Source organism: Gymnoscopelus microlampas (genome assembly GCF_963454915.1).
Source record: "Gymnoscopelus microlampas genome assembly, chromosome: 11".
Lineage (NCBI taxonomy): Eukaryota > Metazoa > Chordata > Actinopteri > Myctophiformes > Myctophidae > Gymnoscopelus > Gymnoscopelus microlampas.
The window spans coordinates 7,623,152-7,638,465 of record NC_139948.1 but is presented as its reverse complement, the minus strand read 5'-3'; the positions used below and the strand labels follow the sequence as shown (position 1 = coordinate 7,638,465).

Here is a 15,314-nt window from a genome sequence, read left to right as displayed (position 1 = left end):
GAACTCTCCTATGAAGCTGATTGCTGCAGTGGTGTTTAACGATCTTGTGATTGTGTTCCACCTGTCTGCATCCTCTCCATCACCCTGCCAACAGCACTCATTTCACACATGACCGACACACGCACGCACGTGCACACGCACACACACACACACACACACACACACACACACACACACACACACACACACACACACACACACACACACACACACACACACACACACACACACACACACACACAACTCATCAACATCTCAATTCAGTTTCATCCATCATCTATTCTCTCATCTTCTCTCTCTCTCTCTCGTGCGCACACACAGCAGTGTGTGTGTGTGTGTGTGTGTGTGTGTGTGTGTGTGTGTGTGTGTGTGTGTGTGTGTGTGTGTGTGTGTGTGTGTGTGTGTGTGTGTGTGTGTGTGTGTGTGCCTGCATGTACAGTACAGACTAGGGTTCCACAGTGTACAGTGGTTGAGCGCAGGCCGTTTAGTAAACTCTGTGGTGGAAGTACGTTACTTGAGTATCTTAGTCCATGAGCCAGAGCCCCAAAATTGAGCAATGATTATCGAAAGAGTGGGAAAAACCAAACCTATATTAAATTGTTCATAGGGTCAATACGAGTAAATAAATATATGATAACCTTTCCACAGGAGTAGCTTTTTCATGGTTATCACACATTTTATTATTTTCATTTTGTCATTTTCAGGGGGTGGCCATAGCTGAGTGGTTAGTGAGGGAGTCAGAGGCCCTGGTTGTCCCAGGTACGATTCCAGACCAGGCCAGCAAATGTGTCGATGAAATGAAATTTGTCCCTGAGCAACACTCTTAACCCCTAATTGCTCACAGGCCCTCATTGGAAACAAGACCGCAAGGACTTTCATGAACGGACCTGTTAAAAGGAATTATCCTTATCCCCATACGTACATGACAGGTGAAAAAATTACAAAATTTAAAAAAGAGTTATCGTAATGAAACTTCCTGAGTTGATTACTTACATGAAGACAATGATTTATCGTATTACAAGTTTTCTGAAATCGCATATTTAAATATGCAAATTAGGCATTAGGAAAATATGCCCAAATTTGCATACCTTTCCTGAATCAACATTGGAACATTGGACAAAGCCAGAGTCAACATACTTATTTCATTTTGTTAAGATGTTGGAGTCAAAGGTTTTTAACGAGGGAATATTCAATATCTGGCTCAATTTTGGGGCTCTGGCTCATGGACTAAATGCCTAATTTGCATATTTAAATATACAATTTCAGAAAACGTGTAATACGATAAATCATTGTCTTCCTGTAAGTAATCAACTCAGGAAGTTTCATTATGATAAGTCTTTTTTAAATGTTATAATTTTTTCACCTGTCATGTACGTATGGGGAAAATAACAAAATGTGTGATAACCATGAAAAAGCTACTCCTGTGGAGAGGTTAAAATCTTGTCTGGCTCATGGACTATCTGTACTTTACTTTTTTTTTATTTCTCTACGTTTCAATGACAAATATTGTACTTTTGCTTTATGAACTAACCCCTCAAGCCCTATTCAAATATAGTGGAGAATAAAGCTCACAACGGGTCACATTGCGAAATGTGAGCTCACAGATCTGCTATTTTCACATTTTTAAAAGCAGGCACTGTTAGAATATAATAAAATATGAAGTATTTTTTTAAAGCAAGCCCAGAGCAACTAACTGACCAGGGGTATACAATACTTTGACTCAAATACTGGGGTTGAGTGCTTCGTCCCCCACAAAATTCAGTCTCTCACTGCATTGTTTATTGTCTGGTCTCCCTCTCCCTCTCTCTCTCTCTCTCTGTCTGCATGTGCACATACAGTTGTGTAAAGTAACATTATTAAGTTAATTTACTCAAGTACTGTAGGCTTATTAAGTACAATTTTGAGGTATATTTTTTATTTTGCTGGAATATTTGCAATTTTCGCTACTTTTACTTCTACTCCATTAAAGGCAAATATTGTGCTTTTACTTTTACTTCAACCCTGTATACATTTCGGATTTGATACTTTTACTTAAGTAAAACAATGTGAGTATTTTTTGGAGCCACCGGTGCACTCAGCGTATACAGTGGCTTGAACGCAGGCTGTTTAGTTAAACTTCACTCGGAGGTAAACAGCCTCGGGCTGCTCCAAAGCTAATTATGTCCTATTGATGTTTCTTCGCCGTCAGTTCCTATTAACCCATTCAAACCGGGAACGCATCCGTGTCATTTTAGATTTATTTGGGTTATTAAAAAAATAGCAGATCTACAAGCTCGTAGCGTGACGCAGAGTGCCGCGCTACGAGCTTGTAGAGCTGCAATTTTTTTTTTCTTTTTTTTTTTTGCAAATCTTTGCTACACCAGTGGTGCTCAGACCGTTTCTTGTCAAGGACCCCCAAAATGATATGTATTTGGCTGCCGATCCCCATCAAAATATGTTGTTCCAGGGACCCCCCAGAAGCAAAGATTTGAGTTAAACATTTTGTTTAAAAAATATATATATATTCAAAGATTTGCACAAATGTTCAAGATTCTTCAAAAATAGCAGATCTAAAAGCTCGTAGCGCGGCACTCGGTGAGCATGAGCTTGGAGATCTGCTATTTTATAATAGCCAAAGTATAAACAATAATGGTTATAGATAAAATCTAAAAGGACACAGTATGCGTTCCCGGATTGAATGGGTTAATTTCCGGCGGTGGGTAACAGAAGGTAGCCGGGCTCTGGGCTATGCCTCCGTAATTGGAAAGCTCTGATCATAGGAGCCCCAGATGTTTGGGCCGACAGAAAGGTCTGCCAGGACGCTGATTGATAGGGCAAGGTCAGCCTGGTACCTGTCAACGGGGGGGGGGGGGGGGAGTAATGACATACGACTGCCACTAAACAGGTCAAACTTGAACTCATTGACTGCCATTGACGAGTGCACTCGTCAATTGGCCAGTGGTGGAAAAAGTACTCAAATTCTTTACTTAAGTAAAAGTGCCAATACTGCAATATAGAAATACTCTGTTACAAGTAAAAGTCCCTAACAGAGTACTTCTACATTGCAGTATTGATACTTTTACTTAAGTAAAACTTTTGAGTACATTTCAACTATTTTACAAAAGTAGCAAAAATAGCAGATCTAGATCTGCTAGTTTTGCTATTTTTTTATTGGAATCCAGAATTTTGTATTGAACTGGAATTCAGATTTATTTTATTTTGTTTCAAATGCATTGAGTTATACTTATGTTAACTTTATGAACTTTAATGCAAATACATTGGACATAAAAGTAGCATTTTAATACTAGTCATTAAGCTAAGCTACTAATATAGACTGAAGTAATTAAGCGGGTCATGTTTGCATGTTTGGAATTGTAACAGCTGAAATCAATAATATATCAGTATTCAGATATTAATCTGCGGGCCGCATTAAGTGAAGGTGGGGGCCGCACGTGGCCCCCGGGCCGCCAGTTGCCCATGTATGATGTAGTACAACATCATTAACGTATTTTGTCCCTAAACAATGCAATGCTTTATAAACCAACAGTAGCGTTCTGAAACCAATTATTTGACAGACAGGGAGCCGGTGCAAAGATCTAGGAGTGTACAAGGATATGTTTTTTCTATATTCCTGGTTGCCATCATGGGTTATGATAAAAAAAAAAATGACACGCCGTGCTGCGCAGCTGTCAAAAATGATCTAACGGCGCCACACTCCAATCTTCAGTATTCAAACTGCATCCTTTCAGCACAATAACACTTCACATAGATCTTATGTAACAGCTTGACAATGCAGACTTATAAAATCCTGTTAGGCAATTTTTAGCTTTATTCTTTCTGTAAATAGAAAGCATCAGTAACAGCAACAGCCGAGAGAGAGGGAAAGACATGGGTTCAGTGTCGGGGATCGAACCGTACCGCACACTGTCTTCACTTGCTCAGTAAAGATTAGTTTCATTTGGATATGTTTCAGTAAAGGACCTTCTTCAGTCATGCTGTGTACTCAACCAACGCACCACAAATATTAAAATGCAGGCGTGCAGATATTTAGTTCTGTTTTTAACAAGGTCCACTTGTTTCATATGACTTGTTTCAAGAAATAGCACGAAATAATATTTAATTTAATTGCATTTGTTTCAATTAGGTTTAAAGTAGCACTTCACCCATTTTATCTTCATTATAAGTGGTTCTAGCGGTTCTAATGTTCAATAGAAGATGGCACCACTTCTGTCTACTCACTCTGTGTCTCATTGTTGGGCTGTGGACAGTTCAGAAACCTGCCTACCAGTGACATCATCAATTGGGATTCCAAGCTAATACCTCGAACGTTAGAAGCCACTGTACTTGCATCAATGTGCAGGTAATTGGTCCTCATAATTGAGGACCAATTATGGGAAGATAAGGTTGAAAATCAGCCCTATGTTCCCTCAGCCCTACAGTATTGGTTCAGCATTCGGGGTAAGGTTGGGCTTTGTTTTAGCAAAACATAGGGCTGACACTAATTTAGGTTTTGCTCCACTTCGAAATTTCCTGTGACCCAACATGCTCAATGGGAGCACCCTAGCTCTGGTCCATAGCCTTAAAGGAGTTCTCCTTAAGGCTATGGGACTTTCGAGCCTTTGTGCCCGCACCAACAGCCTTTCGTCTGCAGTAAAAAACAAAAAAATCACACCCAGTGTGAAGTGGGCGGTGTGGTCACAGTGGTCATCACAGACCCATGACTCACTTAAAAAAAAAACATAAATGTGTTTTTTTTAAGTGCATAGTCCTATTTATAGGACTATGCACATGTGTCGTGTCTCGCTAGCCAATCACAGTGCTGAATAGAGTCAGCCAATAGAGTCAGCCAATCACAGTGCAGCTAGTGGTCATCGCAGTGATGGAAGCTCACTTAAAGAAAAGTATAGATTTGCATTGAATGTGTAGGGGTTAGGGGTGTACAATGGGTGGCCAATCACAGTGCAGGGTTAGGGGGGTACAATGGGTGGCCAATCACAGTGCAGCAAATGTCAATGTTAATGTCCCAACCTCACATATAGGGGCGGTTACACCACCCAAAAAATACACTTTCACCACTCACCAAAACAAAGACGGTTTTATGGAATTGAAAGCGAGCCCCCCACCTGACGTCTAAAATACACGTTTTGGCCAAAATGTTAAATAATCCACCGGAAGGAAAACATTATTTAATTATTCCGCTGCGGCTTCTACAGTTCTTGTCCATAGAAAAATGCCATTGACCGCATCTGTAGCGGGCACAAAGGCTCGAAAGTCCCATAGCCTTAAGTAGAAGTCCTTTAAAGCTATGGACCAGAGCTAGGAGCATCCTGACTCTGTTGGACTTGCGTGCAACACAACCTAAAATATATACCACTATAATTGACAAAAGCTCCGCACACAGACTGTTGATTAGAGCTATGGCTATGATTTAGGCATCTTACCCCACCTCGATCAGTGATCAGACTCTCGGCTTGATTGATTCTCTGATTTGCCTATCAGACCCTCAGCCTGATCTGGCAGGTTGCCATAGCAACCAGATACAGGAAGTCTGGCCTCTTTATCACATGACCGAGGTTGGGAGGTTGGGACTAGAGGTTAGGGCCGCAAAGCAAAGCGGGGAGGGAGGAGCCGAGAGGAGAGGAGAGGCCAGAGGGGCCGGACTTCACATGACGTGTGTGCAGAGTGACTAGGCCAGTGCTGTCTGGACCAACCTCGGATCAGGCCTAGATGTGAGGGCCGCGAAGAGGCCCGGACATCTAGTATATATAAACTGTATTCACGGGTTTATAGGTGTAAAGAAGTGGGTGAAATGTGTTTTTTGCGCAAGCTCCAATGTGTTTTGTTGTTTACAGAAAGAATAAAATTAAAGAAGGATCAGGGACAGGGAGAGCCAGGAGAAAACAAAATAGTACATAAAAATCACACCCAGTGTGAAGTGGGCGGTGTGTGGTCATCACAACATGACTCACTTTAAAAAAAGGATAAATGACTTTTTTTAAAGTCCATACTGCTATTCATAGGGCTGCACATGTGTCATGTGTTTCGCTAGCCAATCACAGTCCTGAATTTGCAAAGTCAGCCAATCACATTACAGTTAGTGGTGATGACACTAGCTGTAATGTGATTGGCTGATATGAAAAAAGTATCGATTTGCATTAACAATGGAAGGGTTAGGGGGTACACAAATGTTTCGGTCGGTGTCCAAAACTCACTTATAGGGGGCGGCTACACCGCCCCAAAAATGCATGTCAAGGACAGGAAACAATCTAAGATATCTGCCCAAATATGTAGTTCCACACTGATGTCATTAATTATGACGTTACTTTTGCCCAAAAAAGGAGTTGTGTTTGTGTGGCTGTACCAATATAAGTGTTAGCCTGTGGAACATCACTGCATTGTTCTACAGAGACTTGAAGGCCTCATTTGCATACGCTTTGTTGTTGTTGTCCAAAATGTGGCACTGGACCTTGGATCTGAACAGAGGAACAAAGATAGCCTTCGATGCTGCTGTAGCAGTGGAACACAATCTGTACTCCTTTGGAGGGTACTGTAACTTGAATGACAGGGACAAGATTGCAGTGCATGTCTTCAGTACAGTATCTTTGAGATGGAGTCAGTTGCCTCCTGTGACAACTGGAAGAGGAGAACATCCACCTGAGGTTCCCTCTAACTGTGTGAAACACACAGCTGTGCTCATAGAAGATATCGTCTACATCTGGGGGGGTGTAGTGAATTTTCAGATAGAGGAGCGTGACGCCTTCATATATGTCCAGGGGCACGACTCCAACATGCTTTATGCATTTGATGTCGACACCCACAGATGGTTAAAGCCCAGTGTTTCCGGGACAGTTCCAGAGGGGAGGAGGGCCCACTCAGCCTGTGTCTTGGGGAAGGTCATGTATATCTATGGAGGATACCAGCAGCTGACTCGATTCACTAATGACATCTACAAGTTGGACACCACCTCAATGGTCTGGTCTTTAATTAACACCACAGGCACTCCACCACCTGTTTCATCACAACACTCTGCCACCATCATTGGGGAGAAGATGTTTGTATTTGGGGGCTATCCGGACCACGACAACAACATCAAAGTGTTTGACACAGAGACCAAGTGCTGGCTGAGCACGCCTTCTGCACAGCTTCTTCCAGAAGGACGCAGGGCTCATTCAGCCTTTACCTACAATGGAGAGCTGTACATATTTGGTGGATACGACAGTCATTTCAAGAAGATATTAAACGATTTGTGGAAATTTAATCCAGAGACCTTCTCCTGGAAGAAGGTTGAGCCCAAGGGGAAATGCCCATTTCAGAGGAGCTGTATGTCATGTTGCATGGTGGGAGATCGTATCATCCTCTTTAGAGGATACAGAGACACACCCAGTGACCTGTACATGCTAGACTTGAATCCTGGTTTGAAGATGTTATGTAAGCTAGCAGTTATTCAGTATGGTCTGGAGCAGTCAGAACTCCCACACGACATCAGGTGGGAACTGGCAGCCATGACAGCAACGGAATAAATAATGCAATCCGCCAAAGACAACCATGTTGTCTTTTGTGAATTATAAACTCATAATGTTACCTCGTTCATCCAGACTATAGGATCAGATCAGATCCTATTTACTGTACCCATGCTGTTTTTTTCTATTTTACTTGTTGTCTAGTTAGCATAATTTGTGAAGGAAGTAGCATTACACAACTATTTACTGTATGTCAATTGCTGCTGTGAAAAAGGCCTATTATGTGCCAATGCGGTCAGATAAGTTGTCTAGAATATCTTTTGAAAGAATTTTCTTAAAAATTCGGGTATGCGAGTCATAATCAATTGTTAAAGGAGCTACACCATGAATTAAAAAAATAATAATAATATTTAATATCATATTTTTTATGTCCCTCAAACGTTTTTCAAAAGGTTTGAGCCTAAATCAAGCCTCAGATATACTCATTCCAACTAACTTCTCTCTGGCTTATAAAGCACTTTCACCTGCAATACCACATTGTCCTGTTTGGCACGGGGCGCTATTGAGCCAGTTTGTATGCATGCTATGTCCTGGTTCTGTGTGGAAAAAGTAAAAAAAAAAAAAAAGTTAAAAAATGAATTAAAAAAAAAAACATTTTTTTTGGGGGGTTAGAACTGAAAAACGGGAGGAATTGTTCCCAGACGTGACGTAGGCAGGGGGAACAAATCTGACGGACTGTTTTCAGACCAATTTACATAAAAAACACAGATAGCCTAAGAAAGCCTGCATGATCGAAGTCGGGTATTTGTTGGAACAGAAGAGAGGTGGGGGAGACCAAAAACACACAAAAATAAAGAAAAAGTTAAACTTCATGGTGTAGCTCCTTTAAGCTTGTCATTTGGTGCAGTGACAACAGGACAATCCCTGCATTTCGCTAGCTTGGTGTCTTATTTGTGTCAGAATGTGTCTCTTCTTTTCAATTCAGCTTTCATTCAGGTCCTCGTCAGTGGTGTAAAGTAACTGAGTGCATTTACTCAAGTACTGTACTTTACTTTACTGTTTACCATTTTCAATATTTTTACTTTTACTACACTACATCTCAGAGGCAAATATTGTACTTTTACTCCACTACAATTATTTGAACATTTTTAGTTACTAGTTACTTTGCAGATATAAATGATTATATTATGAAAGACACATTAATGTTGTACTTTAACTCAAGTAGCATTTTGAACACAGGCCTTTTTCTTTTAACAGAGTACTTCTACATTGTGGTATTGATACTTTTAGTTAAGTAAAAAAAAAATCAGTACTTTTTCCACCGCTGGTCCTCGTCTACATTAAGGACTCTGGGGGTTTTCTCCTTATCTTGACAGAGAGGAATGCATACGCCCTTTATCTCTCCACCTACCTGTCTTTTGTCTGGCTGTCGGATGGTAATGATGAGAGCCATTGTTCACCACTGACTGATACACAGCCTGTAGATTTGACCAGTTGTTTTTGGCTTAGTTTGTTGTATTACAAAGGCAAAGTTATTTATTTGACGTTGACAAACTGGGTTTCACTCTATTAATGCTGCGTATGCAGTAATACTTGTTCGGCACTCATTGACTACGTCTGTAAATTAATCTGGCTGATGAATGGGACATTGCAGTACTGGAGGACATTTTCTGTCCAGTCCATGAAATATCAAATAATACACGCGCAAAATATTAAAATATGCACTTGTTACTAACTATGTTAATAGTTGTAGAAAAAAAAAGTGCTTCCAGAATAAAAATGGCAGAATTGTTTTCCCTGAATTTGTTTATCTTGCATGTCAAATACAGTGGTGTAAAGTAACTAAGTACATTTACTCAAAACATGCATTTACCACTTATTAACCGGCTATAATTTATTCAAAAATAGCAGATCTACAAGCTCACAGCGCGTCGTTGTGCGTGCTTGTAACAGAGTATTTCTACATTGTGATATAAGTGTAGCTACTTTCACTTAAGTAAAACTAATCTGAGTACTTCTTCCACCACTGCCTTATGTGTGGAGATTCCACCCACACCAAAAGACATGCATGCTGGGTAAGTACACTCACTCCTCCACTGCCCTTGAGCAAGGTACTGGCATTGCACCTGGAGTCGGTCCCCAAGCGCCGCGCGGTGCCCATTTACTGCTCCTTAGGATGGGTTAACCCATTAAGACCGGGAACGCATCTGTGTGTCATTTTTAGATTCCTTTGGCTATTCAAAAATAGCAGATATATAAGCTCGTAGTGCGGCACCGAGTGCCGCGCTACGAGCTTGTAGATCTGCTATTTTTGAAAAATCTTGAAAATGTGTGCAAATCTAAAACTATGTTTTTTAAGCGAACATTTGTAAGTCAAATCTTTGCTTCTGGGGGTCCCTGGAACAAAATATTTTGAGATGGGGGTCCAAATACATATCATTTTGGGGTGGTCCTTGACATGAAAAAGTTTGAGAACCACTGATATTATAGCAACATACGTTTTTTTTCCAAAAAAAAAAATCAGATTTAGAAGACATTTGTAGAATCCCCCAGAAGCAAAGATTTGAGTTAAAATGTTCACTTTAAAATATATATATTCAAAGATTTGCACACATTTTCACGATAAAAAAAAACATAAATAGCAGATCTACAAGCTCATAGCGCGGCACTCGGTGCCGCGCTATGAGCTTGTAGATCTGCTATTTTTGAACAGCCAAAGAGAGATGCATTCCCGGTCTCAATGGATTAAATGCAGAGGACAAACTTCCCCGAGGGGACGGACAATGAAGTCAAACCTAATCAAATCTAATGTAAATCAACCTGAAAAAGTGATTTCCCTCGCCACCTTTACGCTGTTTACTTCACCATATTGATTCATGCAGAAAATCAGGTCTGCGGTTAAGATAAGCCTAAGAGAGTTCCAACTTTTCTTGTGAAGGTGCATTGAATTCCGAAGCTGTTGTTTGCGCTTTGTTTTCGAACACACTGTATATTGGTTAGCCTAAATAAAAAAAAGCGTGTTGTATTGTGATTATCTTGTTTAACAGAACGCGTGCGAATATCAAAAGCCTCTGTTTACTAAAGAGCTTCTTTTCTTAACCCATTTAGACCGGGTGAAGAATCTGTGTCATTTTTAGATTTCCTTTGCTATTGAAAAATAGCAGATCTACAAGATTTCTTTGGCTATTTTTCAAAAATCACGAACATTCGTGGCAAAATCTTGGATTATATATTTTTTAAAGCGAACATTTGTAAAATATTTTGTTCCAGGAACCCCCAGAAGCAAAGATTTGGGTTAAAAATGTCAGCAAAAAAAAAATAAAAAATTGAAACATTTGCACAACTTCGCATGATTTTTCAAAAATAGCAGATCTACAAGCTCGTAGCGCGGCACTCGGTGCCGCGCTATGAGCTTGTATATTTGCTATTTTTTAATAGCCCAACAAAATCTACAAATGACACACAGATGCGTTCCCGGTCTTGAAGAGTTAAGTAATCCAAAACCCAGGGCACATAATACTGTTGTTGTGCATTTCCCATGATTCGCAAAATATAATTATTTTGTATCGCTTCCGTTGAGAATGTACCGCTATGATTGACAATCACTGGGCATTCAGCAGATGTTCTATTGGAATAAGCAGTGTAAGCCCAAACTAGTCAATAAACAAGGCAAATAATCATCCAAATGGAGTGTAGCGTATACTGTAGTACCTCAAAGAACTGATGGCAGGTAAACAATGAACCTATAGTGTCTACTAACATCAGAACATCAGCGAAACAAACAAACAAACAATATAGGCTACTGTGTGTCTGCGTAGCCATATATTGGTCAGTCGCTAGCACCAACCCAAAGAAAAGGGTGCAGGGAGAGTTCTAGGGGGTGAGTGTTACATTGTGTGTGTTCGCCCCCAACAGTGGAGTGGTGTAAAGTGTTTACTTCAGTACATTTACTCAAGATTCAGATTCAGATTCAGATTCCTTTATTTGCCATTGTGTAATACACATAGGAATTTGCTTTGACAATGCATGATTGTGTTTCAATCTTTTTTCACATATATAACATAAATACCAACAACACCAACAACATTGTGCAAGAAATAGATAATATAAAGTGCCATAGTGTTCAGTAGTGCAATGTCATTGCCAATGTCAGGTTTCAGTGGCCCTTGGGGGCGGGGGAGGAGGGAAGCCAGACTCATTGAGCAGCCTGGCAGCTGAGGGGAAGAAGCTGAGTCTGTGGCGTGCTGTGGTGGCCTTCAGCAACCGCATCCTTCTTCCAGAGGGGAGCAGGGTGAGGAGGCCGTGGCCAGGGTGGGAGGGGTCAGCCATGATCTTTCTTGCCCTCCTCAGTGCCCTGGAGTCGTGCAGGGACTTGAGGGAGGGCAGGGGACGGCCGATCACCCTCTCTGCGGACCGAATCACCCGCTGCAGCTTGACGAGATCTTTTGCAGCTGCAGCGGGGAACCAGGTGATGATGGAGTGGGTGAGGATGGACTCAATGATGGCCGAGTAAAAACGGGTCATCATAGCCCTTGACAGTCTGTACTTCCTCAGTTGCCGCAGGAAGAACAGTCTCTGCTGTGCCTTTTTCAGGAGGGTCATGATGTTCAGTTCCCACTTCAGGTCCTGGGAGATGGTAATGCCCAGGAACTTAAAGGACTCCACAGAGTTCACCAGAGTGCCTCCCAGCATGATGGGAGGGGGAGGGGCTGCTTTCTTCCGGAAATCCACCACCATCTCCACTGTCTTTTGGGCATTTAGCTCCAGATTGTTGCTGCTGCACCACCTGCGCAGCCGCTCGATCTCCCTCCTGTAGGCCGACTCGTCCTCCTTGGAGATCAGGCCCACCAAGGTGGTGTCGTCGGCGAACTTGAGGAGCTTGACCGACGGGTGGAGGGAAACACAGCTGTTGGTGTACAGGGAGAACAGTAGAGGGGACAGGACACAGCCCTGCGGGGAACCGGTGCTGGTGGACCTGGAGCTGGAAATGCTCTTCCCCAGCTTCACACGCTGAGACCTGTTGGTAAGAAAGTCCGTAATCCACCTGCAGGTGGAGGCAGGCACTTGCAGCAGGGACAGCTGGTGCTCCAGGATAGATGGTTGGATAGTGTTGAAGGCCGAACTGAAGTCGACAAACAGGATCCTGGCATAGTTGCCGGCGGTGTCCAGATGGTGTAGGGCGTAATGCAGAGCCATGTTCACGGCGTCCTCCGTGGATCGATTTGCTCTATACGCGAACTGCAGCGGGTCCAGCACAGGATCGGTGATGCGCTTCAGATGAGCCAGGACAAGGCGCTCCAGTACCTTCATGACCACAGAGGTCAGGGCGACGGGTCTGTAGTCACTAGTACTGTACTAGTACTGTACTTAAGAACACTTTTGAGGATTTTTGGGCGGTGTAACCGCCCCTATATGTGAGGTTAGAACATTGACATTTGCTGCACTGTGATTGGCCACCCATTGTACCCCCCTAACCCTGCACTGTGATTGGCCACCCATTGTACACCCCTAACCCCTACACATTCAATGCAAATCTAGTGAGCTTCCATCACTGTGATGACCACTAGCTGCACTGTGATTGGCTGACTCTATTGGCTGACTCTATTCAGCACTGTGATTGGCTAGCGAGACACATGACACATGTGCATAGTCCTATAAATAGGACTATGCACTTAAAAAAAACACATTTATGTTATGTCATGGGTCTGTGATGACCACTGTGATGACCACACCGCCCACTTCACACTGGAGTGATTATTTTACTTACTACTGGAGTATTTCCAATGTTCTGTGCTTTTACTTCTACTCCACTACATCTCAGAGGGAAACATTGTTTGCTTTTAACAACTATTTGAAAACTTTAGTTACTAGTTACTTTTCAGATATAAATTATGAAATTATGAAACATACATGAATCACTTTTGCCCTATTTTATACATAGGCTATTTGAAAAAAGCAGATCTACAAGCTCACAACACGTTGCATCGCGACACGTTGTGAGCATGTAGATCTGCTAATTTCAAACATTTTAGTACTTTTACTTTTGGTACTTTAAGTACATGTTGATACCAATACTTTTGTACTTTTACTCAAGTCAATTTTTAATTCCGACCTTTTACTTGTAACAGAGCATTTACTGTATATATTGCAGTATTGGTACTTTTACTTAAATAAAGAATTTGAGTACTTTTTCCACCACTGGCCCCCAAACTAATGTTGCCTACCCAACTACCTAAAAGTTAAATAAGGGACACCCAGAAAAAGTAAAGTTTTTGTATATCAGCTAGGCTTTCTCAAAGTGCCTATAGGGTGCTTTGACGCAAGTCCAGGGGTGCCTCAGAATACTTTGATAATATTTGGAATGTGTCATTGTCACTTGCACTTTACTTGGTGCGTTTTTCTTTTTTTCAGTCTACAGTACACCAAGTCACTTCACCAAATATAGCAGATCTACAAGCTCACAACGCGTCACGTTGTGTCCATAGACTGTATTCAAAGAATGGACTAAGCTACGCCATTGGTTTCTACAGACCGAAACGAAGCTAATTGTTTAGGAATTTCAAATCCGCCATCTTTCGATATCGCGTCATATCGAGTCATATCCTGCAGAACGCAACCAGACCAGTTTTGGTTGGGTAGCTTGACAATCAAGAGCGGGGGCGGGGAATGAATGCTATTGGTTGTGTAGCTTGTCAATCAAATCATCCCGCCCCTCCTAGAGAATAGCCTACTTTATCGTCAATTTTAAAATAAATGAGACCATCATTTACCAAAACACATATCATGATGATTGAAAGGAGACTTTAAACTAGCGACTGGAAGTATAAAGTATTTATGACAATGTTTATTAATGTAAGAAAATCAAATCTAAAGTTTGTCAAAAACCCATCCGCTTGCATTTAGATCAATTCTTTCTGACACCAGCAAGGGTACAACAGCGAAACTACAGGCCATTCATATATGAACTGTCACTTGAACCCTCTTCCTTTCAATTTCAAAGCAGGAAGCTGGGCCCGACGCGTTGTGAGCTTGTAGATCGGCTATTTTTGGAAAATGTTCCCCTCAGAATAGGGATGCTGGGGTTCAAGTGGTTAAACGTCAAGTATAACAATTATTTTCAATCTGTCCTAAGATACATACTCTTAAGCTACATACTGTATATAAATATTTACATATTTATGTAAATATTATATTTAGGAAAATATTTACTCTCCGGAAATGTGTGAGGCATGTGAGGCATTTTGTTCCAAAAATGTGTTTTGCTAAACACCACAACGTGTCGCTATGCAACACGTTGTGAGCTTGTATAAAATAGGGCTAGTGGTTAATGTATGTTTTATAGTGTAATAATTTATATACGTAAAGTAACTAGTAACTACATTTATCAAATAATTGTAGTGTAGTAAAAGTACAATATTTGCCTTTGAGATGTAATGGAGCAAAAGTCAAAGTATAGACGATTGGAAATACTCCAGGAAAGTAAAAGTACCTCAGAATTGGACTTAAGTACAGTACTTGAGTAAATGTCCTTAGTTACTTTACACCCACTGCGTATCGCAAGGGACGGTTGGCAACCCTGTCCCCAAAACTCATTGTCCGGCTGGTGCCCAAGCGTCCACACTCCCCCAGTCCACTTCCACCTGCCTAAAAGCCAAGGCAACATGAAGAAGCAACGGAAGACAGATGAAAGAGACATGATTTATGGCAGCGTGGGACACAAGCCCTGAAGCGGAGAGGCTTTGCTGTCATCCAAGCAGCTTGATATACAGGCCCCGAAAACGCCACCGTTTCCCCCCCCCCCCCGCTGTAAATCTCACACACAACTCCTGACATTCGCCACATGCAGTGGTGGAAGAAAGTGCTCACATTTTGTGT

General features: G+C 41.6%; 2 protein-coding genes across 2 annotated transcripts in view; one reads left to right on the top strand and one right to left on the bottom strand.

Moving 5' to 3' along the window:
- Positions 1-15,314, bottom strand: part of grin2ca (glutamate receptor, ionotropic, N-methyl D-aspartate 2Ca) — a gene marked incomplete at both ends in the record, with an annotated part of 127,311 nt that overhangs the window by 54,123 nt on the left and 57,874 nt on the right. The window lies entirely within an intron of this gene.
- On the top strand, positions 6,432-7,499 carry LOC311055703 (kelch domain-containing protein 3-like; the record flags this gene model as incomplete). Its single annotated transcript, XM_084071975.1, has 1 exon — positions 6,432-7,499. One exon carries the CDS (start codon positions 6,432-6,434, stop codon positions 7,497-7,499), a length of 1,068 nt encoding a protein of 355 aa, XP_083928101.1.